The sequence below is a fragment of the Phaseolus vulgaris genome, chromosome 2 (genome assembly GCF_000499845.2).
Source record: "Phaseolus vulgaris cultivar G19833 chromosome 2, P. vulgaris v2.0, whole genome shotgun sequence".
Lineage (NCBI taxonomy): Eukaryota > Viridiplantae > Streptophyta > Magnoliopsida > Fabales > Fabaceae > Phaseolus > Phaseolus vulgaris.
In genome coordinates this window covers 47,763,836-47,790,580 of record NC_023758.2, presented here as the reverse complement: position 1 = coordinate 47,790,580, position 26,745 = coordinate 47,763,836, and the positions used below count along the sequence as shown (strand labels likewise).

The 26,745-nt window shown below is 30.4% G+C and overlaps 4 protein-coding genes across 4 annotated transcripts; 2 read left to right on the top strand and 2 right to left on the bottom strand.

Moving 5' to 3' along the window:
• Window positions 1-2,736: 2,736 nt before the first annotated feature.
• Window positions 2,737-6,654, bottom strand: LOC137812851 (probable lactoylglutathione lyase, chloroplastic). The gene is made up of 9 exons (XM_068615080.1): window positions 6,336-6,654; window positions 6,006-6,207; window positions 5,630-5,754; window positions 5,389-5,453; window positions 5,018-5,230; window positions 4,877-4,924; window positions 4,450-4,557; window positions 3,425-3,565; window positions 2,737-2,925 (listed from the first exon to the last, which is right to left on the bottom strand). The coding sequence occupies exons 1-9, from the start codon at window positions 6,448-6,450 to the stop codon at window positions 2,884-2,886; spliced, it is 1,059 nt and encodes a 352-aa protein (XP_068471181.1). The 5' UTR covers window positions 6,451-6,654; the 3' UTR covers window positions 2,737-2,883.
• A 6,356-nt stretch (window positions 6,655-13,010) lies between these two features.
• LOC137812850 (sugar transport protein 14-like) lies at window positions 13,011-16,254 on the top strand. The gene is made up of 4 exons (XM_068615079.1): window positions 13,011-13,266; window positions 14,422-14,744; window positions 14,945-15,574; window positions 15,664-16,254. Exons 1-4 carry the CDS (start codon window positions 13,125-13,127, stop codon window positions 16,117-16,119), a joined length of 1,551 nt encoding a protein of 516 aa, XP_068471180.1. The 5' UTR covers window positions 13,011-13,124; the 3' UTR covers window positions 16,120-16,254.
• Window positions 16,255-20,123: 3,869 nt separating this feature from the next.
• On the top strand, window positions 20,124-22,294 carry LOC137812849 (sugar transport protein 14-like). The gene is made up of 4 exons (XM_068615078.1): window positions 20,124-20,289; window positions 20,541-20,863; window positions 21,051-21,680; window positions 21,770-22,294. The coding sequence occupies exons 1-4, from the start codon at window positions 20,148-20,150 to the stop codon at window positions 22,217-22,219; spliced, it is 1,545 nt and encodes a 514-aa protein (XP_068471179.1). The 5' UTR covers window positions 20,124-20,147; the 3' UTR covers window positions 22,220-22,294.
• A 525-nt stretch (window positions 22,295-22,819) lies between these two features.
• Window positions 22,820-26,616, bottom strand: LOC137812847 (CRS2-associated factor 1, chloroplastic-like). Its single transcript, XM_068615074.1, has 5 exons — window positions 25,725-26,616; window positions 25,506-25,633; window positions 24,328-24,553; window positions 24,062-24,189; window positions 22,820-23,925 (listed from the first exon to the last, which is right to left on the bottom strand). Exons 1-5 carry the CDS (start codon window positions 26,401-26,403, stop codon window positions 22,906-22,908), a joined length of 2,181 nt encoding a protein of 726 aa, XP_068471175.1. The 5' UTR covers window positions 26,404-26,616; the 3' UTR covers window positions 22,820-22,905.
• Between the last annotated feature and the right edge of the window lie 129 nt (window positions 26,617-26,745).

Genomic DNA, 26,745 nt, shown 5'->3' with positions numbered 1-26,745 from the left:
TAGCAACTAATTATTTATCTCTAAAATTGATTTTTATTTTAATGATTTTCTTATCATTAAGAAACAAACATAATTAACCCTTTAATTTTTTTTATTTAGTGAAAGATTCATTTCATTATGTCCATGATTGGCGAGTTTGGAATGGAGGAAAATTAAATTAGAAAAAAAAAATCCAGGGAAAGAATGTAATATATATAACAAAAATGAAAAAAAAAGGGTATATTATTGACCAGTGTTTAAAAATTAGACTAATTCCATGAAACAGATAAATAAAAGGTGGTGGACTGAAAATTGTGATAAACAAAGTTGGTTGTTTAAAAATATTTTCAAAATGCAAAGCTAAAAATTGGTATAAAAGGTTGCTTCCACCATTTTGTTTTCTACTGTATATGTTTTTTATGGTGGTGTGTTCTAGTAACTGGGTCTAAGTTCCAGAATGAAGTCAAACCATCAATATCATAATTTCTTTATAAATATATATATATATATATATATATTAATTTTATATAATTTTTCTATTATATAAAAAATAAGATAATTAAAAAATTATTTATTATACATTATAAACATTTACAACTTAATTGTAGAATAAAAATAAGTATTTTTTTTTATATAAGTAGTAATCTATTTTCATTATCCTTTATTGTAAATCTTATAAAATATTATTAAGGATAAAGTGAGAAAATAATTTGAGTGGAAATCTTATTATACATTGTTATAAATGTTACAATATTATTGTATGTATTAAATAAGTAAAAAAAAAACACTAGTTTTCTAAGTATTAAACATCATTCTAAGTAATCTATTAAAACTAAGGGACACTAATATTAACTCATTTTACTAAATACGAAAATTAGTTAAAATTGTTTATTTCTTTTTTTCATTTAAAAATAATTTTATTAAAGTACATTTTATTAACTTGATTTAAAAATAAGAGTTATTGAGAATAGAATCATTGGTTTTTTTAGTAAGTGTGTATTATATGTTGGATGTGTTATATTATGGAGGTAGAGTTTTACTTTAAAGAAGGTGCTACTTTGGGATCATAATGATTTCTTGTTCCTTTTTAGGTAAAATTATTAGGCAATTTTAGGGTACAAGATCACTCAAGTAATTTTTAATATGAAGCTCAAGAACTGTCATTTTCATTATCATTCGTAAGGGATTATAAAATTTTGATCACACTTAAAATCTTTAAAATGTATTCTGGTGTTGATCTTGGCTTGAATGTTGCATCTCCATCTATTTACCATTTTTTTTACATTTAATCTTTTGGGGTTAATTATTTATTTTTCCAGTTAATCAATTTATCAACACGTTGGATTGATTATTATTTGATCTTAAGTACAAACTTAAGTAAATTATTATTTTATTTAAATATAAATTTTATGGTTTTTTGTTTATATTTATAATATTGTGTTATGAATATTGTTTTTTAAGAAAATGAACTAACTGGATTTTGTTGTTGTTGTATTATATAATAAAACTTTTCTGATAATTTTTTAGTGACATGTATTATAAATTCATTAAACCATTATTTCATTAATTGTTCACGAGATAAAAAGATATGTTAAAAAAGAGTAAATTAGCCACGTAAAATAGTGATTTATATCTTATACTTCGATTTTTTTTTATATATTATAGCACACTATCAAATTATATGTTTGAGTGACCTATTTTTATTTAATGATGCTTTTAATTATGTATATAACTAGAAATGTATTTAAAATCAGTACATATGATTTTTTTTTTGTTATTTTTCATAATTTATAGTTATTTACATTTTTTTACTTTATTTGTGTGAATTTATTGAGTACGATGTTTTGATTTTAGAGTATAAACTAGTGAGCATGGGCACGGTCATACGAAAATTTATTTTAAATTGTATGAATCTGATTAGAAAAATGTGATTTTGAAATATGAAAATAATGATGTTAATTAAATATTATTAATAATATTTATGATTATTTCGAACCTGATTAAAAATAATATGTCTATATATTTATTAATGGTATTTTAAAATATGATTCTTTAACTTTTGCTCATAATTTAGTAAAAATTGAATGTATGTTAAAATTTAGCAACATACTTTTTTAAAAAATTTATATAATTATTTGCTAATAATATACATATTTATGTTAACTATTTTAATAATTAAACTATATAAATAAAAAATAATGAAACAATAAAAATATCACTTTCAAAAGAAGTGAAATAGTATTAAAAAATTAAATAGTATCTAAATTACAAAAACAACAATTTTTTTCTTATAAATGAAATCAATAAATTAATATTAATTTCATAAATTCGTATTATTATAGGACAATTTATATTATTATATATAAATGTAAATAAGTGTAAAACTTAGTAGATATATAATTTTGAAAAACTGTCTTTGAAAATAATATTGGTGGTTGTGTTTGTATTTTATAGTAGAAGGAGGTATAGCTTGAGTTAAGCGTAACAAAACCTGAATTTTCATCACATTAAAAGACTTCAAAAGATTAAAAATAAATTTATCTAACCACGAATTAATTCCCTGTTGTTAATCGGATAACTTTTCAGACAACTTTAACAGCATCAACTATGGTAAAATAAATAAATAAAAAAGCAAGAGATTAAAAATCGAATAATTTTATAAAGTGATATAATTTAATTGGCTAACACCGGAGTCCAAAATTTATAGAAGAGTGATGATCCATCTGAAATATTGGGAGTGAACAACGAACGGCAAAGTTTGTCAAAAGCTTTCTTCATTGTATTTAGACAAAGACATCTGCTACAGCTTACAGGGTCGGTGCTATTGTGTCATTATTACATTATCTACAAAATCTGATTTGAATATGATACATCTGATGCAAATATTTTCCTTCAAAGAATACTCTATTCCAACTCCTTTAGAAAATCAACATTATCTACAAAAACCTGCACATTTAGAGGTGGTAAAGCTAGTTAGTCACAAATGCTGATTAGTACGAATGAGCAACAAGGATTGAATTTCAAACCACATGATCATAAAAACATTGATATCATGTCATGAATTAACTATCCTATCATCAGTTCAGATTGCTAGTAAGAACATATGAATGATTTTATGTTTAACAGTGTCGAACAATCAAAATTTTTATGATCAAGTAGTTCAAGCTTTCATCTCTATTGCCATTTCTTCTAAATGAAGATAAAGTTGAATATACTGTAAAAATGGGCCTATTGTGTGAAGGGTGAGGGGGCATGTTAGTGATATAACTTAATCCTTTTAAGAGTGTTTGCCTTCGATAAGATATTAGAGCCTTTATCAACAAACAATCAAGTTCAATCCTTGTCTATTATACATAAGCTTTTTTTATCCAAGCCTCATTCATGAGCTTTCATTTTCTAGCTTAAGCCTTGGGAGACATTAAATAGCAAGATCAATTAGACATACCGACTTCCAACCATCAGGATCCAAGCATGCAGTAATTTTGGTGTTGATACCAGGTAATGGTCCAGGTTCACGAGTAATCTTTCCTCCAGATAGTTTAATCGCTTCTGCAGTTTTGTACACATCATCTGTGCCTACTGCAATCTGCAAATTGGCATAGAAGTTACAGATTTGATAGAAAATGAGAAAAAAGTTTAGAGAGAAAACAAAGTAGTGCGTGTCACTTTTTAGATAAATATAATATTGTTATTTCTCAAAAGTTGAATACAGCAGCACAAGTTCTTGTTCAACTGATTCCTGAGTCCTGACTACCTTACACATTCAGAATCAGAAAGGTGTGCAAAGAAAATCAACAGAAGAATTGTCTTTGGGTAGGTATGAAACAAGTCACTAAGAATCTACAACTGGTCAAGTACAGAGAGCTTGGGTAGTTAGTATGAGATCATACGTATTGTGCTGAAAAATTGAAGGTATGAAGTTAACTATGGATACGAAAACACAAGGTAACAATCATTTCAGTTAGCTTCTGTTTGTTCAAACTCTTTTACTGTTAGCGAGGATCGAGAAGAGATGATATGCGATTGTATTGCACTTTTAGAACAGCGGTTGTGAAGTGATTTGCGCTGAAACTCTTGCGTGCATCACAGGTTTCAACTTCTGCTTTATAATGGTGAGAAATGAGAAGAAATTTACGTTGACTTGTGGCTTATAAGCTTCATATAGCATAATCAATTACTTGAACCCATAATCGATTGAGTTTTATTTTTCTATTATAATCAATAATAAATAATTAAAATAATCTAAAAATAATAAATAATAACTATAATAAATGAAATCATTTTACTTTTCACTCATTTTCACTCTCAACTCATTCAAAGAATATCACGTTCCACTCTAATTCCCTTTCTTTCTTTCATTTTTACTTTCTCCCTTACAGAAAATAAAAGCTGATATAATAATTGTAGCAATGAAAACCTCTTCCACAGATCCCATAAAAAGAATTTGGGGAGGGAGAAACTTCTACTTACTTGAGCATAAGCATTTCCTTTATCGTATTCAGTGACTCCATAATTGTAAGTCAACTCCAGAACAGTGCTTTTATCTTCTGGACCATAACCCAGCATTGCTATGGTATACTGCCCAAAAGAAGGCCATCAAAGAAACACAGGTGAAATGAAGATAAGCACATGCCCTAAAGTATCAAATAAGGTGTTGTGAAACAATTTTGAGGCAGATAAAGCAAGCAAGACGAAAACCTCAAATTTATAAAGGAAACCATCATAAAAATCAGAAAAAAAAATTTCGGAAAGTTGCATTTGCAGATCATCAAATGTACTTGCAAAAATTTCACACACTCATAAACCTAAATTTAAACCATCTTAACTGTTAAATATAAGGTATATAATTTGCATATATTTCACAGAAAAAAAAAAAGTAAAGGGGAAGTCATCATACCTTGTATTCTGGATTGTCTCGAGTACGAAGCAGCTCCATACCAAATGCCTAAATGTTAAAAACGACACGACCTTAATTTTATGCAAAGGAAATAAGAAAACAGTAGAGTCTGAACCAACATAAACTACAAATGACCCTAACCTTCTCATAAAATTCTATGGAACGATTAAGATCACCCACTCGGAGCATTACTTGGCACAAGGGTTCAGGAGTTGGACCTCTTTCTATAAGTTCAAATTTGTAACCATCGGGGTCTTCAACAAATGCAATTACTGAACGCCCTCCCTTTACAGGACCAGGCTCTCTAGTTATTTTACCACCCTTAGCTCTTATTAGCTCCACTGCTTTTACAACCTAATAGAGAATCATACAAACAAAGAAATTCTAGCAATGTGGTCAAAAGGCCAATAGAGAAGAAATCCTACCAACTCAACAGGAAAGAACAACCTATGAGCACTACAAAGATGTTAAAAAAAAGGACCACAGAGGATGCTAAAGCTTGGAAAACTTACATCATCAACGGCAATACCAAAATGGCCAAATGCAGTTCCAATATCATACTTGTCAACTCCATAATCTGAAATGTTGTTAAACAAAAAAGCCAAAATCAATCGAAAACTCTCTTTGCATAAGCAGACATAGCTTACTCCAACAAAGAGCCAAAGTCCTATAATTATTACTAAAGGTCATTGAGTAGACTAGATTTTGCACATTTCAAGAGGAATACCATTATAAACACAGTGAGACCCTTACTATATGTCAGTTCAATAACAAAGTGTGAGTCTTCAGGCCCATATCCAAGAAAGGCATTAGTATATCTCTCCTCCGGTATGTCCCTCTTTCTGAGGAGCTTCATTCCAAGACACTCCGTATAAAACCTAAAATCACCAAGAGTAAACGCTCATCCATAAACCTTTTTATATCACAGATAAGCAGCTTTCAATCAATTAAGCTGAAGTTCTCTCATTTAGCTTCTTCTAAATTTACCTTAACTCATCTATGCTGATTTTTAACTTAAGGTAGAAACTTAATTAATTTTTTACCTTTTTTTTTCTCTCCTATAAGTGCTTATTGAAAAGTTTTATCCAAACAAGACCCAATTGGGATATATATATAAGACAGTGCATACTTTATGGTCCTGTCCAAGTCCCCAACTCGATACACAACGTGAAGCATTCTTCGATTGTCCTGCTTGACCCACTCAAGCACATTTTCCGGTGATGCAGCCGCGACAGATTGAGACACGTCCCCTGACGCCATGACTCTCACGGGATTACCATCTTGTCTCAGCACTCTGGAAGCCTTCAGGCCAAAACTATGGTACCGAGACACTGCACCCAAATCCAAAATTCAATTTCAAAGTGTTGAATCAGCACAAGTGGCAATTGAAGCAGCAATTGGGATTGAAAAAAGGCAACAAATACTCATCAATTGAAGTGACAGAAGAATATGAACTTACCAGAGAAAGAGAGACGGGGAGAAGGGTTGAAGAGAGGAAGAGAGGAAGGTGGAGAGATGGTGAGAGAGGAGAGAGTGGGTCGAATCGAAGAAGCCATGAGAACCACTCTCACCATTGGTGCTGTGTGTGGTGTGGATTAGGGAGAAGAGAAGAAAAGAGAAGCGGAGAATAATAGGTATTATATTGGTTCGGTAACTTAGCTTCTCAAATTTTGTTTCCTTTGTTCCATCATTTTTACTTTGCATTATTCCATTTCTCTGGAATTATTGTTACTTGATTCCTCTTTCTATTCCTTTTCCCTATCATTTGGGAGTTCGATGGAACGTTTCAAACTTCAAACCAAAAATAAATTAATCGTCTTCTACCAATTAAAATTTTATACAAATCTCCATTTTGATTTTCAAATGATTATGTTTTAAAAACACTACACCTAAAGATCATACTAAAAATATAAATATACTTTAAGAAATTTATTATTAAAAATTACTCTGTCTAATGAATATATAAATTGTTATAATATAAAATTCATAATAATTACATATTTTAAATATAATCTATCATATTATACAATTCATCACAAATTAATATTTAAATTGAATTTACAATGAATAATTTAAGTCATAATATAATATTTTCAATTATATAATATAAATATTTTATACATAATTGTAATTAATTAGTAAAGAAGAGTATGTTAGCATAAATTACTAATCAGTATAACTAAAACACTGAATAAATGTTAAAGAAATCAAACTTAATTAGTTAATATATGAGTTATTTCTAAACAGGGACGAGAATAGGTGTTATTCTTTAAATTATAAACTTAAATAAAAATTTAATTCTAAAATGTAAGTCAAACTAAATATATGACAAACTATCAATAAAAATCAATCTTTTTAAAAAAATCAAATAAATTATATGCAAAGTATATGTTTAAATAAATTTTATTTTCTTAAAAATATTTTCAATTCTAGAAATCTATATATATGTATATATATATAAATAAATATATGAAAAAAAATATAAATCATTTTTCAATTCTTAATAATTTTACTGTAGTAGTTTGATAAAAAAAAATCAAATAAAGATACTAACAGCATGTATTCTGATATCATAATATCTTATCCACCTAATAACTAAAATATTTGTATTCATTATTATTAATAACTAAGATACTTTACATATTTAAGATCATTGTGATTGAAAATTGAATTCTCGAGTGATTGAAAATACATTATATTTTTCAAAATGATAACAGTTAAATACCTATTTTTTTTTAAATTATGACAAATTAAAATTTTCAAAACATGCTTTAGACCCCTTTCTCGTTACTTTATTATCTCAACCTGCACACAGTAAATTTCCATCTTAATCTTTAGAGTTATAAATATCGATTACTTGATTTTAATTATTCAATATTTACTTTTAACCTTTAATTGATAAAGTTAAATTAAGTTTAACCCTTTTTAATATCCTTTACAAAATTAAAGGTTGAACAAATTATGTTTATAAGATCTAAAAGGACATTTATTTTGACCCAGAACACTGCCCCTTAGATTATCATCTTGACTATATGAGCTCAATAATAAAGGTGACATAGATACCTCATTCTACATGCACCGTTCAAAACCAATTTCATTTCATACTTTTGAAAAACTAACCCATGTTTAAATGAAAAATGAAAAATGAAAATGAAGGAATTTTTTATTTTTAAAAAATAATCAATAAATTAAATTAAAGAAGTTTTAAATTATTTATACATTTTGTTATATTATGAAATCAAAAATCTGAATAGACGGTCTAGCGGTCACTTAGTAAAAAAACAATGTTCACGTCACATCACAGAGTAGGAACATTAATCTCGATTAGGGATTATAAAGTGGGATTAAACGTCAATTAGATTTTGTTTAATCATTCTGACAGGATAAGATTCACTAAAACGGTATAAATAAGAGAAAACTTTCATAGTGAAATGTAATGTTATTTTGAATTTTGAATTAAACTACCAAAATTGACCTCCTCTAACTTGAGTGTCAGAGGATCTTTGTAGATACTCTTACCCTCTCGGACATCCAAGAAGAACACTTATAATTAAAGAGAAGACAAAAACATCTTTGCAGGTATCCCACCTGGACACCCAAAGAGAACAGTTAAAATTAAAGAGAAGACAAAAATAATTCGATTGAAGACATTCGGTATTGGATAAATTGTAATAACACATTTTTTGGGGACTGAGGATATTATGGGAAATGATTATTTTCTTTACGCATTTCATTTTTTTTTTCCTTATATTGAAAGTGATATGTTTTCTCACTTTCTTTATTATCTTATAAGAGAAATGTTTCTTTATGTGCATTTGCAGCAATTACTTTTCGTTCTAAAATTCCTCAAACTACTGAACTCTAAAGAACAAATCATTACTTTAGAAGATGAAAATTAGTTCTTAAATTATATTATAGTTTCTAAGTGAGTTTTAAACTTAATTTTTATTTTTATTTGCTTAAGAAATGTTGTTTTCATTTTTAGTATTACGTGTTACTATTTAATTACTTATGGGTTGAATAAAGTGTCAAATGACTATTTTAAGTGACGCCTACTAATATCTTAGATATAACTAGTAAAATAAATATTATTTAACTATCTTAAAATGAATGTGAGAACAAATGGTGATTTTTAAATTTTGAAGGGATAAAAAAATTATACATAGATTAAAATAAAAATTCATGCATTTTATAAAGATTAAAAACATTGATTTAAATACCACAGGAATAAAAAAATAAAACTTTTCATAAAAATAAAAAATTAAAACTTATTTATTTTACCTAAACTAAAAACATATTTAAGTCAAAATAGTAAAAATATTCTTAAATTATATTTAATTGGTCATGTTAATATATATTTGTTTTTTTTTATGAAATAGCTTTTAAGTCATTCCTTAGGTTAGGTGAGAAAAGGCTACATTATATATATATATATATATATATATATATATAATAATAATAATAATAATAATAATAATAATAATAAATATATGTATTATTTAATTTTAAATATTACAAAAATATGCTAAAAATTCTCTTTCAAAATGAACTTTTTCATATTAATTATTTAGAGATAGATTTCACTAAATAAAATGTAGTGTAAATAATGAGTGATGAATTGTTCGATTTTCAATAATAACAAAGAAAAAAACACATGAACAACATTGAAGAAAAGAATTTTATTAATATCTATAGTCTATCCAAAACATTTACTCAGAATGTGTGTATGGTCTAAGTTTATAAAGTCTTTTTATAAATATATATATATATATATATATATATATACCTTATACTAAAGAGTAACCGAAAATCGTTCAAAAAATAAAATTATCAAGTCAATTATCGAACACAAATTAGACTGTAAAATTCATTTTAATATTATTAGATTATCTCCAATAGATATTTTATTCTCCTTCACATCAGATGGTCTAATTAGACTGTTTGACTAAACTCTCCAATAGACGATTTGTGTATATGATTTAGGTCAATCATTACAATTCTCTACCTTGATTTCAAATCATGGGAGAGCTATCAACTTCAACTTTCTTTCGTCTCAAATGAAAAATTAACTAGCTTCATACACTATCTGAATCTCAATCTTGGTAAAATTTTTGTAAATATATCTAGTGAATTTTCTTATTAAACTATCTTATTGATCTTGACCACCTCAAACTCAATAATGTCTCACGAAATGTATTATGATGTATATGTGTTTCATCCTCTCATGGTAATTTTGATTAGCTATAGATGTATGTCACTTTGATTGTTACAATGAAGAGTTCAACTCATCCCCTTCAATTTCAGTATCTCATCTACCCCTTTTGTGAACGCAATACATTTTGTATGAGTTGTAGATAAAGTCACCGCTAATTGTATACTATATTTATAGTAAACTACATAATCAATGTCCAGATACCCTTCTATAACAATTTTATGAAAGGTAGATAACTATATACCAAACAAGACAATATTGTTCTTCTAAATATTTCAGCACCCACCTTAAAACCTTTTAATGAGTTTGTCTAGGTTCTCTCATATATCGACTAACAATACTAAGACTATGAACCATATCTATGCATAATGTTACCAACTCCATTAGCATAATGTAATATTCATCTTCCTTTTTTTTCTCCAGTACTTGAATCTTGAGCAAATATCCCAGAAGTATTTCTATAATTCCAAATCTTTCAACCACATTCTATAAACACCAGACAAACAAAGCATCACAAGTGTATGATCCCTATAAATATTCATTCGTAATATACGTCTCGTATCGGGAGACCAAAATCATTCATCTCGAAGTTACTTTAAAAGTTTAAACTCCTCCAATTCATCTTTTTATTGGTAGGTATAAGGATGTCTACACCAATTGTCATTATTTAGACAAAGCTGGTTGTGTCAGTACATTTATTGTGGAGGACTTCTTCAACCAATCCAACAAAATTTATCAATTCACGACTTTCTATTTCAATTTCGATTTCTCTGTTTCATAAACTACCCTTCTTTGTCCAAAAAAAATAGAAACCTTCTTAAATTAGCACAAACGTAATTGGTTGTGTTCCTCAGTCTTTTGTCTCTCTTTCTTTCGGAAATTGCTGATTGTTTCTACCTCTATTCATAGTCTCGTAATTGCTGATTGGTTGATAAATAGCACTTGCTGTGATTCTCAGGTGTTGTAGATTGAAACAACCATAAAAAAGTGTTTTGTTAGACAACTTTAACTTATAGTGGTTTGGTTTCCAACGATATGGAAGCTTCACCTAAAGTAACTACTCCATTGAGGAGAATTTGCACTGGAAGAATCTCACAAATTTTTTCCTCTCGCGATATTTTGACATACATTTCATTTATTCGGTTTGATGCTGTTAATTGTTTCATTGAACTTAGTTAATTGAGTTGATGGTTCTTCTTTCAAATAAATTTATATCTATGATATAATATATCAGATAATACATTTCCATAACTTTCAAATGAGAATATTTATTCTCAACTTATATTTTCCAAGAAAAGTAAAATAAAATTACAGAAAACAAACATCTTTCAAACACTGAGGGTTCACAAATGAAATGATATCAACGAAAGGAATGATTTATTGTGGTATATTATAATACAAGGATATGAAATAATTTAAAAGCAATAATTTAATATTATAGATAGATAGATAGATATATAGATATAATAGGTTAAAGTTTTGATAAATCAATATTGCCATTAACGTATGTATATATTATAAAGTAAAGGTGGAAAGTAGTAATTTGAGTTATTGAACCAATATATGGTTGAGTTGAAAATTTATTTATTTATTAATTAGAAAACAAAAGAGTGAGAGTATTAAGAATAATAATAATCTAAATGCTATATCTTTAAAGACATTTGTTATAATTTTAATAATTTATAGTATGCATTAAAAAAAATATTTATTGTGAATTTTAATTATATATAGAAGAAATATTTATGAAGCGCTATACATGGACTAAAATACCAATTAATAAAGTATTAACCATTTATACATAAAATCCCATATCTGGATAGAAAAAATTGATTTAACATTCAAAATAAAAACCAGCTTAAATAAATCAACATTAAAATAAAAATAAGATTAAATTAAATCCTTAAATAAATTATTTATCACTAAATTTCTCCATTTAATTGTGAATTTTATGCTATGAGATAGTTTTGAATTAACTTACGCTCAACCAATTCACAAGAACAAACTAATGTTTAAATTAGATTAATTAAATATGTTAATTGATTTTATGTATCATTATTTAAAATGCATTTTAAAAAAACAGATATAAACCATATCACATGGTTCGACAATAGTTGACTATTTCAAAATAAAATAGAATGCATTGACGAATGCAGCCTCCATATTAGAAAAATGATGAATTTTTGATTGGTAAGTTGTCACAAATTATATATTCACGTAATTTATATGACTGAGATAAGATAAGATTGACCATTCAGTTTGATAATTCCACACTCTGACTCTCACTCTTATCATTTTTTATCTTAATCTATATTTCCACTGCTAATGATTTAAACTTAATTAATTAATTATTCCTTAATATATTTGTTTGTGAAAGGGAAAAAATAGCATATTTTATTCTGGCAGCATTAAATTAGAGTTGTTTCCTTTCGTAGTTGCGCATTAACTGTGTTTACGAAATCTGAGGATCCGTTGATGGGTTAAATTGGTACTATCTGTTCACAACTCATGTTGTGTGTGATGTCATTTGAGGTTATCCATTAGAGACACTTAACATAATTGATTCAGAAAAGAAAATGAATTTTTCTTATGAATTTTTAATGTCCTTTTGCCAAAATACCATTTATGATTTTAATTCTTAAAATGTCTCATTCTTTTTCCTATACACATTTGGAGAAATAAAAAGTTCAATTATTAGTGTCCTTTAGTGTTTAGGGTGAAAAAAACAAATTATTAATGACAAACTAAATATTTATTTATATATAGAAATAAATAAAGAATATTATTTTATTGGAAATGAAAACATTAATGAGTGGGGTAGGAAGAAAAGAATGAATAGTAATTTAGTAAACGTTGTATTTTAGTATATTAATTTAAATAAAATAAAATAAAATAAAAAAGAGTTACCTTTTGATGAGTTGGGTTGGGGCGTTGACTAGGACATCCTTATAAGAGTCATATGAAGTGGAACTGTGTGTGTTGTGTTGTGTTGTGTTGAGCTCTGTTCTGAAACACTAACACAAATTCAGAGATAGAGAAATGGCAGGTGGAGGAGTAGAAAGTGGAGCACCAGGGAAAAGGGCTCACCTTTACGAGCACAGATTCACTCACTATTTCGCTTTTACATGTTTCGTTGGGGCCCTTGGCGGTTCTCTCTTTGGCTATGATCTTGGTGTTTCAGGTTCTTCTTCCTCTGTTCATGTTTCTGTTCTGACATCACTTTCACATGCTCTGTTCTGCCAAATTATGTTACTTTTTCTTCTTTATCTGTTTCATCGGTTTCTCTTTTAGATTCACCACACCTCTTCGTTGCATTAAAGAAAAGTAACAACAAAAATCTAATTACTTGACGATGATGCATTGGTACTCGAAGTATAAACTTGTGAAGAATTTAATATAACGATCGTGAAAAAAGGGGGTTTTGATTTGATTTTGATTTATTGTTGAAACATGCGTATAGTGTGTATTGATTTTGACTCCAAAACTTTGCCGGGGATAGCCGCTGGAATTTAGTATTCTCTGAATTCATGATACCCTGCAATTATTCAGGGTATTAAACAAACACTGTTTTTGCATTGCTTCTTTTACTTTATTTTTTGTTATTCCATTGTGTTTTTAGTAGTATTATTGGTTTTTAATTTGTCTATGTGTTAATTCATGTTTTCACATTTTACTTTGTTAGAATTGAATTCGTTTTTTCTTGGACATGTCTTCCATGGGCTAGGGATGTTCCCAAAACTAAACTGAACTTTGTTTTGAAGTTCAGTTTTTTGAAAAGATTGCTGTAAAAATGGTTTGGTGAACTGTTATAAAACTGAATTATCAATTTTCATCTTCAATGTTTGATTAAACAAACTATCTACTTTTGTTGTGTACAAGCAATGAAGTTGCATATGTCTGAAAGCTTACGTTGAACTATGATATGACATGACCGCTTACAAATTTGCTGCAGCTTCTGTTCAGATCTATATCTGTCTTACTCCATGAAGATAAATGGTTGAGAATAATGTTTAAAACATGAGAATTAACTATTTTTTAATTTTAAAAATAAAAGAACAAAGTCGTATAATTTTGAAAACAAATTCGAAAATTCAGTGAAACACGAGCCAACACAAATAAAAAATCAGATTACAGAAGATAAATCAATAGCCACGAAAGAGACGACAACATCTGTTGAACTTTTGTGAAATTAATTTTGATACTAAACGCAAAGACCCGTAATCAGATTTGGTTTCTTAATTTTCAGTTGAAGTGGTATTATTACCTCCCCTGCATTTTTTTATTACATCAAAGTAAGTTGAGAATAAAAAATTTAGTTGTGATGGTGTGGTGTCAGGTGGGGTGACTTCAATGGACGATTTCTTGAAGGAATTCTTCCCAGACGTGTTCAAAAGGAAGCAGGAGCATCAGAATGAAACAGACTATTGTAAATATGACAACCAAGTGCTGACACTGTTTACATCATCTCTTTATATCTCAGCACTGATCATGACATTCTTTGCTTCCCCCTTAACAAGGAAGAAGGGAAGAAAGGCCAGTATCATAGCAGGAGCCCTTAGCTTTCTAGCAGGGGCAATCCTCAATGCAGCAGCCAAGAACATTGCAATGCTAATCATTGGCAGGGTTCTTCTTGGTGGAGGCATTGGCTTTGGTAATCAAGTAAGTCAAATGCTCCAAAACTAAACCCATCAACCCTCACTTTAGTCCTCAGATTACAAGACTCATTTCAGTCCCAATTTTATAAATTTTACTTTAGTCACTCATTTCATTCTTTTCTAATTGTTTCTGAATGGATTTCCAAGCATGCATATGATAGTTATAGAGAAACATTATTCTTAATGGTGCATTCAATTGTGTAGGCTGTTCCATTGTATCTTTCGGAAATGGCTCCAGCAAAGAACCGAGGAGCAGTGAACCAACTGTTTCAGTTCACAACTTGTGCTGGAATCTTAATTGCAAACCTAGTGAATTACTTTACCAACAAAATCCATCCGCATGGATGGAGGATATCGCTGGGTTTGGCAGGTGTTCCGGCAGTTCTTATGCTCATTGGTGGTCTTCTCTGTGCTGAGACACCTAACAGCCTTGTGGAGCAAGGAAAGTTGGATGAAGCAAGAAAAGTATTGGAAAGAGTTAGAGGTACGAAGAATGTTGATGCTGAATTTGAAGATCTTAAGGAAGCAAGTGAAGAAGCAAGAGCTATCAAGAGCCCATTTAAGACACTCCTGAGGAGGAAGTATAGGCCACAACTGATCATAGGTGCCTTGGGGATTCCAGCATTCCAGCAGCTAACTGGCAATAACTCCATCCTCTTCTATGCCCCTGTCATTTTCCAGAGCTTGGGATTTGGTGCTAATGCTGCTCTCTTTTCATCTTTTATTACCAATGGGGCTCTTCTTGTTGCCACTGTGATCTCAATGTTTTTGGTTGACAAGTTTGGTAGAAGAAAATTCTTTCTGGAAGCTGGATTTGAAATGATATGCTGCATGGTAACTACTTGTTCAAGCTTTAGTTTTATCAAACAAATGCAACGCTTTTAATGGAATTGCTTATTGGACCTTTTTTTATTGCTTTGCAGATTATTACAGCTGTGGTTTTGGCTCTGGAGTTTGGACATGGCAAAGAACTTGGGAAAGGAATCAGTGCCTTTCTGGTTATTGTGATTTTCTTGTTCGTATTGGCATATGGAAGATCTTGGGGTCCTCTTGGGTGGTTGGTTCCCAGTGAGCTATTCCCATTGGAGATAAGATCAGCTGCACAGAGTATTGTGGTGTGTGTGAACATGATCTTCACTGCACTTGTTGCTCAGTTGTTCCTCATGTCACTTTGCCACCTCAAATATGGAATCTTCTTGCTCTTTGCTGGCTTAATTATCTTCATGAGTTGCTTCGTTTTCTTCCTTTTGCCGGAAACAAAGAAGGTCCCAATTGAGGAAATTTATCTTCTTTTTGAAAACCATTGGTTCTGGAAGCACATCATAAGATCGGACCAAGACCAAAAGACATCAAACTGGAAACCAGTAACTACAATATAAAACTGTCAACAGAATAGATTGAACAAGAATATATGTCTTGTCTTTCTCTTTTAGCTATTTGTTTCTTACTTACATTATCAAAGAATTAAGTGTATTATGTTATTGCTTTGAAAATATAATTTGTTGCTCTTAAAATTGTCCACAGTATACTATATAAAGACCATTACGATAATACTTAGAGCAATGGCAAGATATAAAATGAAACAAAAGGATTTTATTTGATTCATTATGCCTAGTGATTTATGACTACCAATAAGACCCGTTATACTTGGAGTGAGACAAGTACTATTTCTTTAGCATGGTTGCCACTCCTTTCCTTGTGGAATAAAGTTATATAGAATTTGATTCAACACTTTTTAATTTTTTTAGATGAAAGAATTATTATTTTATAAGTTAAATGTTTAACTTTTAGATTTTAAATAATTATACAAAATAAAATACTATTATTATTAAGCATATAATGTGAAACTAGAATTAGTAAGCATGAATTGTATTAAATTAAATTCTCTCAACCAATATAATTGTATAAAAGAAGAAAGGAAAAAAATAATTAATATAATGCTATGTTACTATATAATTTAAAAACATATTAAAATTAAATAAATATGAAATATTTTTTTATTAAACCTTATAAATATTTACAAAATTTATCCAATTATTTATAAATTTAGTCCTTATATATTATCAGGATAAAATAATGTAAATAATTTAATTAAGAAAAACATATTTTAAATGTCAAAAATAATTATATGATTAAAATTAATTATTTAAATATATTGTATTTTGGAATTTATTTTTTAATTTTATAAAATAATAACTTTATAACTAATCACCTTTCAATATTAATTTATATTCATTCTCATTAAAATAAAATAAAAAATATTTTAATAATTCGCAATACTATTCAATTAATTTTTTCTATCACATCAATTAAATTTATTTCTATTTTTCTTCTCACTTTTTACTTAATTTTTCTTAATCCAAAAAAATCCACTTAATCCAAACGATTTACGTCAATAAAATATACTGTACCTTCATAGCATCTAGATGGATATCTACGAAAGAGTGTTATAATAAATAAAAAAATCATTTTAATATAAGTCTTATATATATATTGATTATTTAAATTAAAAAAATTATTTATAAATTGAAGAAAATTATTTATATGAATAGATTTTTATACTTTATAAATACCTCTTTTTTAATTGAGAATCATATTAAAATAATAATTTTTTAAAAAATATAAACGAATCTCATTATGAATACAATAAACAATCAAGGATGTTTATTTTTAAAACTTGAAGATATTAAATTTTTTTTGAAGAGTTACTCGTAAAGTGAAGAAAATTATTTATATAACCAACATTTTATAATTACAAAACTCAAACAATTTTTTTGTTCAGTTAAGTTTTTGTCCTACACTGAATAAATTTAAATTTTGTTTTGAAAAGCAAAGGAATCTTATTAGTGGTTTAAAGAAGAGAGAATTGTAGCAGAAAGTGTGCCAAATTTGTTTTTAGAAGCAATGGAATTTTATTAGTGGTTTAAGAATGCCAGAATTTAGAACAAAGTGTAACCACTGATTCTAACCCATAAAGCAAAGATAAATACAGAAAATTTTAGTTATATCACTAAATTTCAAACTAACTTTAAAGTACTTATATTATATAAGAAATATATTAAAATTATATTATAAAGTAGTTATTTTTTTAGGTAGGAAATTTCATATTCTGCATTTCTTCTTTTCTTGAATCTTGATGGAAAATTTTGTTTGACATTTCTGTGAATAGTAAACAACACACTTCATACCTCCTTATAATAATATAATAATATTTTAAATTAAAAAATAAAATAAATATTATTAAAATATTAATTTGTTATTATGTTATATATATGATTTTACTGTATACAGTTTTAACATATCATCACTCTCTTTTTTAAAGGTGTATTTCCCTACTAACAAGTTAAAGAATTATACTTCACTCATCACAAAATACCTTTTATTTTTGTATTTACAAATTACAATTGATTTTTTAGAATGTTTATCTGTTTTAATTTTTCATCTTTTATCTCTATCTAAATTTAAATTTTTACAATATTTTAAATAATCGATAATTGAAAAACAACCGTATATCACAATTTAAATTAAGATTTAATAGTTATAAACTTTCATTATAAAACTTATCACAACATGAAATGCACCAATGAACAAAAACCTACTCATGTTTAAGAATCTCAATTAAAATCTTTATAAAATCAAATTTCTAACTAGAATAAGTTGTTAACAAATTGTGACTTTTAGGTAGAAAAAATAATTATATCTAAGTAATTTTAGAAAAAAAAATGAATAATGGAATCCCTATATTATATATATTGGTATGGATTAATTTAATTTTAATTAACTATGAAAATCTTTAAAACTAACCGAAGTAAAATCAATTAAATATTATTAATTCATTTTTATTTTTATTTTTTCAGTTCGAGCAATCCAATCAGTCCAAAATACTATTGTTTTAACAGAACATATATGTTATTTATAAAAATTAACAGTTAAGTATAATAAATAATTTAGATGAGTATTTAAATAAGGGTAACGTTTTAGATCTTTACTATGAGACTCGGACACACGTATAAGTGTCGACACGACATTTATCGTGAAGTGTTCAATTTAAAAAAATTTGTTGGATTTTTGAAAATTTTAACACGGTTCTAACACAATTTTAAAAGGTATAAATACAATAATTTTCTAAAAACTCAAATTTATTATATAAATTTTTATTATGATTATAAAAATAAGAAACAAATTCTTTTGAACCAGTCATGAAAAATATCTTCCTGCTCCCAAAAGAATCTGAAACATACTTTTGCACATAAATATTTATTTTCAATTTATATAATTCAAAATTATAAAATATATAAATCTGTATCCCCGTGTCCTGCATTTTAGAGATTATACATATCTCCGTGTCTCTGTGGGTCAGTGCTCGTTTCTATGTTACATAAGTGTAAAGTGCTCGTATCTATGTTACATAGGTGTAAAGTGCTTTTATATTTCCAATAACAGGTTTATTAAGATTAATGTAACGTACCATTTTTATATTATATTGTATTTTATATATTTATCTGTATATAATTATTTAAGACGTGTCTATTATTAAATTATTACTATTTTTTCGCTTTTTTCTCCAATATCATACAATGTTTCGTACTAATATTATTTAGCTTTTACTTATATTTAAAAAATTATTTAAAGCTTGCAAATATGTTATTTTAAATTATGGAAACGAGTAAAAGCTATAGTGTTTTCAATTTTTATTTTATGATATCTGTTTCATTAAATTTATTAAAAAAAATTCTTTAAATTCATTAGAAATTATTTTATACATAAAACTTTCCAAATATAATTCAAGTGTGATACAATCCAAATTTGATATAGTTATAAGTGCTTTGAATTAGATACATCCTCCACATTAAATTGTATTTTTTAAATTAAATCAACTCAACATATTCAATATTAACTTTTTCTGGTTTTATTCTTCATATTTAAGTTTAAAACAAATTTGGCTTCAAATAAACCAATATGTTATAATTCCATAAATAGTTTATCTCTTCAACGACTTTAGGATTTACATTATACTATTTAGTATATAAACTAAAATATACTTATACTATTAATTAACAATTAATTTCAATTATTAGAATTCAACATATCCTTTTCCACATATGATAACAGAGAAACAAAGCAATTTGAAAAAGATATGCATGAAGAAATATTTTCTTCCAATTCTGTAATCTATATTTCATATTTTATATGCTTTTTAAGTATTAACTATTTTAGATGAATTAACAACAGAATTACCTACTAGTTGTTAATATATCCCTGTTTGTATCTGTTACTGTTACCAATTTTCTTTTTCTAATGGCTGTAAACTGTTATTTACTCTGAAGCTCTAATATATATATAGTGAAAGTTGGTGGAGCTTTTTGTATTCAGAAAAGGAAGAGTGAAAGTTGTGACAGAGAGAGCAATGGCAGGGGGAATAGTAGAAGGAGGAGAACGTGGGAAAAGGGCTCATCTCTATAACCACAAATTCACTATCTATTTTGCCTTCACATGCATTGTTGGGGCACTTGGTGGTTCACTTTTTGGCTATGATCTTGGTGTTTCAGGTTAATCTTCTCTCATTTTTATATTTATTTTAAAAAAATTTAAATACCAAATATGTTTTTAAAAAAATATGAGATGATTACACTGTGTCTTTTGTTCTAATGGAATTGGTCACTATGAGGCATTAGAAAGTAGAAAATTCAGAAAATCATTGGAAGAAAAGTTTGTGATGTTATGGGTGTGTTGTTCTTTTCATGGTGTCTGAAAGTACGTTGAGAATGAGAAATTTAGATGTGATGTTGTGATGTGTCAGGTGGGGTAACTTCCATGGATGATTTTCTGAAGGAATTCTTCCCAGACGTGTACATGAGGAAGAACATGCATCAGAATGAGACCGACTACTGCAAATATGACAACCAAGTCCTCACACTGTTCACATCATCTCTTTATATCTCAGCACTGTTCATGACATTCTTTGCTTCCTCCTTAACAAGGAAGAAGGGAAGAAAAGCCAGCATCATAGTGGGAGCCCTTAGCTTTCTAGCAGGGGCAATCCTCAATGCAGCAGCCAAGAACATTCCAATGCTAATCATTGGCAGGATCCTTCTTGGTGGAGGCATTGGCTTTGGTAACCAAGTAAGTCAAATACTCCATTCACCTTATTAAAGTCATTTTAATTTTCAATATAATAAGTGGATACAAACTTCATAATAATGTTTGTAATTATAGTTTCAACTTTGCTTCTTGTTTCTGACTCGATATGTAACATGCATAGGTTACTTATAAAGAAATATTATTCTTAATGGTGCATTCAAATGTGTAGGCTGTTCCATTGTATCTTTCGGAAATGGCTCCAGCTAAGAATCGAGGAGCAGTGAACCAACTGTTTCAGTTCACAACTTGTGCTGGAATCTTAATTGCAAACCTAGTGAATTATTTTACCAACAACATCCATCCGCATGGATGGAGGATATCGCTGGGTTTGGCAGGTGTTCCGGCAGTTCTTATGCTCATTGGTGGTATTCTCTGTGCTGAGACACCTAACAGCCTTGTGGAGCAAGGAAAGTTGGATGAAGCAAGAAAAGTATTGGAAAAAGTTAGAGGCACGAAGGATGTTGATGCTGAATTTGAAGATCTTAAGGAAGCAAGTGAAGAAGCAAGAGCTGTGAAGAGCCCATTTAGGACACTCCTGAGGAGAAAGTATAGGCCACAACTGATCATAGGTGCCTTGGGGATTCCAGCATTCCAGCAGCTAACTGGCAATAACTCCATCCTCTTCTATGCCCCTGTCATTTTCCAGAGCTTGGGGTTTGGTGCTAATGCTGCTCTCTTTTCATCTTTTATCACCAATGGGGCTCTTCTTGTTGCCACTGTGATCTCAATGTTTTTGGTTGACAAGTTTGGTAGAAGAAAATTCTTCCTGGAAGCTGGATTTGAAATGATATGCTGCATGGTAACTACTTGTTCAAGCTTTAGTTTTATCAAACAAATGCAACGCTTTTAATGGAATTGCTTATTGGACTTTTTTAAATTGCTTTGCAGATTATTACGGCTTCAGTTTTGGCTGTGGATTTTGGACACGGGAAAGAACTTGGGAAAGGAATCAGTGCTCTTCTGGTGGTTGTGATTTTCTTGTTCGTATTGGCATATGGAAGATCTTGGGGTCCCCTTGGGTGGTTGGTTCCCAGTGAGCTATTCCCATTGGAGATAAGGTCAGCTGCACAGAGTATTGTGGTGTGTGTCAACATGATCTTCACTGCAATTGTTGCTCAGTTGTTCCTCATGTCACTTTGCCACCTCAAATATGGAATCTTCTTGCTCTTTGCTGGCTTAATTATCCTCATGAGTTGCTTCGTTTTCTTCCTTTTGCCGGAAACAAAGAAGGTCCCAATTGAGGAAATTTATCTTCTTTTTGAAAACCATTGGTTCTGGAAGAATGTTATAACTGACGACCAAAATGTATCAGACGGGAGGCCAGTGGCAACTGTTTAAAACTTTACGCGTAGTTTCCTTTAGATTGTTTTTTTTTTCTTTTTTTAGCATATTGTGTTGTTCCTTTCTTTGTCAAAAGTTAGTTATATTTAGACATTTTCTTTTAAATATGTTTGTTGCTTATATATATATGTAATCTCCTTTTCTCAGTGATTATCACTTCCTCTTGTAATATTTTGTGAATTGAATAAAAAGTGTATAAAATGTGATGAATAAAAGGTGACTTGATGTGCCAAAAAGAAGGCAAATTAACGATAAAATGCGATTCATCTCTACGCATCTGAAAACTTTATTTGTTTCCTACCAAATTCGGGAGATTGTGGGTTCACGATCTTATTTTTCAATCATTTCTTCATCATTCTACCTGAAATCCATACAATGAAATAAACAGTTGACCCCATTTCATCATGAAATATAAAATAGTGATGTGATACTTCCCCGTCTTTCCATACCACTCTGTTACATTAGACGTCTAGCCACAGCCTAAGTCATGAGGAAGCTGATAACAAAATAATGACAGCGAGTAAACCATACTGTGATAATATTGGAATTATACTATGGAAAGTAACAAAAGCAAAGGCCGTAGAAAAAAAAAATACATTGTCAAAAAATGCACTACGTATGATTCAGATGGAAAATGAAATGCACTGCAATGTCATCAGAACTTTCGATAAAACCATCCAGTATCATAATAAAAGTTTAGCTAGTTCATCAACTCCTAATGTTCCTTGTGGTACAACATTCAGTAATTGGTCATCAAAATTAGCTTTTCTAGAAATTTTAGTACTCTTCGCCTTTTCCCGTTTCGTGGAAACAGTGGTAGTTTCTTTAGTCTCTAAAGTCGAACCTTCTTTCTTGTGACTCTTTTGAACCGCATCTGGAGACTTTCTGTGTTTCCCAAAAATTGGTCCAGGTGAAGCTGACTTGGCAAAGGCAACTGTTTTTTGATAAATATTGTCCGCATCCAAAGAATCTTTATCTAGAACAAGTGCACTACCTTTCTCAACAGCTTGTTCGAACAGTAATAAAATTTCTTTCATACAAGGAGCAGCTGACCTTGGTAACTGACTCACATCTGCTTCTCCTAAAGCATCTAGCAGCTCATCAGAATGAGGATCTACCATGCCATTGATATAATTGTCACCACCTCCAACATTTGCATCAGATCCTGAAATTGAAGCAGAAAGACCACCACAGCAGGTTTGGCTATCCATTATATCCTCAGCTCCATGGTTATCACTCATAGCTCTCGACGAGTCTTCAGAACTGTTATTATAAAAGGTCATACTTGGACTGGGACTCGTGCAAGGGTCTGGCTGAGCACAGGAGTCTGTGGCAACATTTGCGGTTTCAACTTCATAGACTTTTGTGAGTGAAGTAAGCTCAGTAACCTCAGAAACAGATTGTCTGCTATTTTCATTGGGATATGGCACCTCAACCTTATCCAAAGTCGCAGCACTTGAACAGGAGGAAATGCTAGCGTCATGTGAAAAATTACTTGCATGCTCTACTGGGTTCTTCTGTAGACCTGGAGCTGAGATTTCTAGGGCCTCTGATGACCGTGTTTCAAAATGTTTATCGTCAACAATTTTATTGGCTTCCTTGAGGTCATCTCCAAGATCTGGTATAGAGGACTTCCAATTTGGTCCTCTCCACATAAGTATGTGCTCATATTGAAAGGAAATCAATGTGCAAGGTACAAGATCCTACAGTTAAAAGAATAGATGTGAAAGAAAGATTTTAAAATAGTATGCTCATTAATTAATGTAAGAAAATCCAAAATAACAGCGAAAAAATCTGAGTTCATATTATCTTCGACACTGGAGGCAAAATTGGTTATACCCTTAGTTTTGCTCCAATCTTTCGATAGTCGCTTTTATTTAGTCCTTGACAGTTTATACGCACTAGGTCACACTCTTCAAATGCCTCCCGGACAGTGTTAACTAGGTAATAGTAAACACCATTTTTTCCTGTAGCATGATAAAAATAGCCAATGCATTAAAAGAGTATGTGTATCATGAAAAAAAAAGACAGCTAGATGCCAGTTTGCCATGAGAAATTAACTTTTCTTAATTACTAAACTGCACTAAACATCCTTAAAATGGTACCTAGCTGGCAAATGGGAATCAATGTGCGTCCCTTTTCACGCATTTTAGTTACTTCTTCCAGAGTTAGACCTTTAGGAACTCGCGGAATCAAACTAGGATATACTGGACTCACAGGTTTCCACAACATCAGTGGAAAACGTGGGCGTGTTTTATGATTGTAGTTTCTTCCTCGAAACAGGTAGACCTTACCACCTCGTCTGAAAATGACTTTACCCCCTGTCTTTTCCTGGAAAATCAGATAACATGAGGCAAGAGAAACTCAAATGATGCAGCACAATGATATTTTGCACATTTCCATTTCCTGACAAATCTTGCACTTCTCCAATCAATATTTATCTTCCTCCTCCTCCTCCTTAACCCAGAGGTTGTGTTTAAGGGTTGCAAGATATGCAAGGAGATGAAACTATGCGGAAAAATTACCCAACAACTAAACATGATTAACTTCTTTTCAATGATAAATGTCAGGGGACACAGCCAATACACAAAAGTAGGTTAAGATAAATCATTGCAAAGAAAAAGAAACGGGCTTTTTTAGATCATTAAGAGAAATCAAAGAAAAGAAGTTCTCAACCTGCATAAGAGTGTTCCACATGGCATGCTAACCTATACTGTTCTTTACCACTTGATCTCTTAGAAAGACAATAAAAAAACACCATAATAAAGAAACAACCACATCGGAACACCCAGCAAAATTATGACTTCGAAAACTTCTCAGACCATTTCTTTTAGTTGAATTTGTACGTGCTGTCAATATAAATATTTTTAAATTAACAATGTCAAGTGTCACTATCAGATTTTCGAGAAGATGTGCAAGTGAACCCAAGTTGATAAGAGGCCAAAAGTAATAAAACAACAAGGGAGGATTTCCATAGAAGCCTCTCATTGTATTTGATTGATAAGAAAAAGATGCTAATATGAGTGTATGTATACATCTTCAATTTGTAGAGCTCATTTGGGAGAAAATTAACAACTAACAAATTTTACATAACTAGTACAACTAACATAACTTATTGACTGCTACATCATAGATGAATAACTTTTACGGTAATTATTATAAAATTTGAGGAATGTAGCTTATCATAAATGTCAGAATGTGATTAGACGCGAGAATGTAAAAATCTTTAAGCATGTAAATTAATGTATTTTATTTATTGCAATAAAGTAGAGAAGAATCCAACCTCTAACTGCTGGCAAACATTATCCATATCGACAGTACACACTCCCAAACATCTGATCTTGCACACCCTTCGCCGCTTCCAATGAGCATGTATATTATCCAACATGTTATGCGTAAAACCATCTCTACCTAAAATAAAACACAAACAAAGACAGTGAATTTTCCACCACAAACACAACAAAAGCGAGGAGAAAACAGTAGCAAGTAGCAACGAACGAACCCATATTGAGTTGGCGTTGGGTTTTCATGCAGGAATTAACCAATTCACGAATCTCCTCCTTCGTCAATGGTTCCCCCAAAATCTCCTCCCTCGACTTCACGTACCTGGGCCCAGTCCCCCGCAAATACGGCCCCGGCGACTGCACCGGCTTGACCCCCTTCTTGTGCGGCGGTGGAAGCTCGAACGAGTCGAACTCCTTCAGCTTCTTCTTGCTCGGCGGTAGCGGCGCGCGCCCCGTCCATGGCCGCGGCATGGTGGCCGGACCGAACGGCAGGAACGGCGCTTCGCGTATTTTGATTGGCTTCGCTTTGGGGGTTTCCGTGTAGCTGTACTTGAACTCGAACGGGGCACCATCGATGACGTAGGAGAGTCCGTCGTCGCTGATTTTCACGTTATCGGGGGCGGAGGTTATCCGTCGCGGCTTCGATTTGGGGATGTTGGAGAACCTGAGCGCCGGGTGGGACTGCGGGTCGACGTTGGGCCTTTGTGGGCTTTTGGACCTTTTGGCCGGGCCGGAGGGCCGGTTTGTTCGGCGTGCATTGGGGGGTCTGTCGGAGCGGGTTTGCGGGTTGTTCCAGCGAGAGAGTCGGAGCTCCGAGGATGTACGCGGGTTGGGGTTGGGGTCGAGGGTTGGGGCGAAGATGGGAAAAGTGTTAGTGTGTGCCACCTTCAGAGCCATCAAGAACAAGATAAAGTCTTTTGCGTTCTTCAACTTTGTTTGGGCTCAGGGTTCTGTGTTTGTGTGCTGTCACATGGCAGAACAAATTCATGCGACGTCGTTTTGGATGTTTGTACCTCTAAACAATGTCAATAAAACTGTTAAATTGAGACTTAAGGTGAAGAAATGTTGAAAGCAAGGTGAAATTCTTTTAGAAGTCAATCAGTCAAATTCATATTTTTCTGGAAGTAAAATCTATTTCTTTGATACAGACAAAAAAATTCTAATTAAAAAGAAAAAAATTAACCTATTTAATTTTGCAGTAAATTTGTTAGAAGTTTTTTTCAAAATGTATAATTAATA

Coding starts and splice junctions, on each gene's coding strand:
- LOC137812851 (XM_068615080.1), bottom strand. CDS start 6,450: ATGGTGAGAGTGGTTCTCATGGCTTCTTCGATTCGACCCACTCTCTCC. Junction 5,454..5,629: donor TGTTATTGAACTGACATATA/GTAAGGGTCTCA, acceptor ACAACATTTCAG/ATTATGGAGTTGACAAGTAT. Junction 5,231..5,388: donor TTGGTATTGCCGTTGATGAT/GTAAGTTTTCCA, acceptor ATTCTCTATTAG/GTTGTAAAAGCAGTGGAGCT.
- LOC137812850 (XM_068615079.1), top strand. CDS start 13,125: ATGGCAGGTGGAGGAGTAGAAAGTGGAGCACCAGGGAAAAGGGCTCAC. Junction 13,267..14,421: donor CTATGATCTTGGTGTTTCAG/GTTCTTCTTCCT, acceptor GTGTGGTGTCAG/GTGGGGTGACTTCAATGGAC. Junction 14,745..14,944: donor GCATTGGCTTTGGTAATCAA/GTAAGTCAAATG, acceptor TCAATTGTGTAG/GCTGTTCCATTGTATCTTTC.
- LOC137812849 (XM_068615078.1), top strand. CDS start 20,148: ATGGCAGGGGGAATAGTAGAAGGAGGAGAACGTGGGAAAAGGGCTCAT. Junction 20,290..20,540: donor CTATGATCTTGGTGTTTCAG/GTTAATCTTCTC, acceptor GTGATGTGTCAG/GTGGGGTAACTTCCATGGAT. Junction 21,681..21,769: donor TTGAAATGATATGCTGCATG/GTAACTACTTGT, acceptor ATTGCTTTGCAG/ATTATTACGGCTTCAGTTTT.
- LOC137812847 (XM_068615074.1), bottom strand. CDS start 26,403: ATGGCTCTGAAGGTGGCACACACTAACACTTTTCCCATCTTCGCCCCA. Junction 24,554..25,505: donor ATGTTTGCCAGCAGTTAGAG/GTTGGATTCTTC, acceptor CTGATTTTCCAG/GAAAAGACAGGGGGTAAAGT. Junction 23,926..24,061: donor AGATTGGAGCAAAACTAAGG/GTATAACCAATT, acceptor TTTTAACTGTAG/GATCTTGTACCTTGCACATT.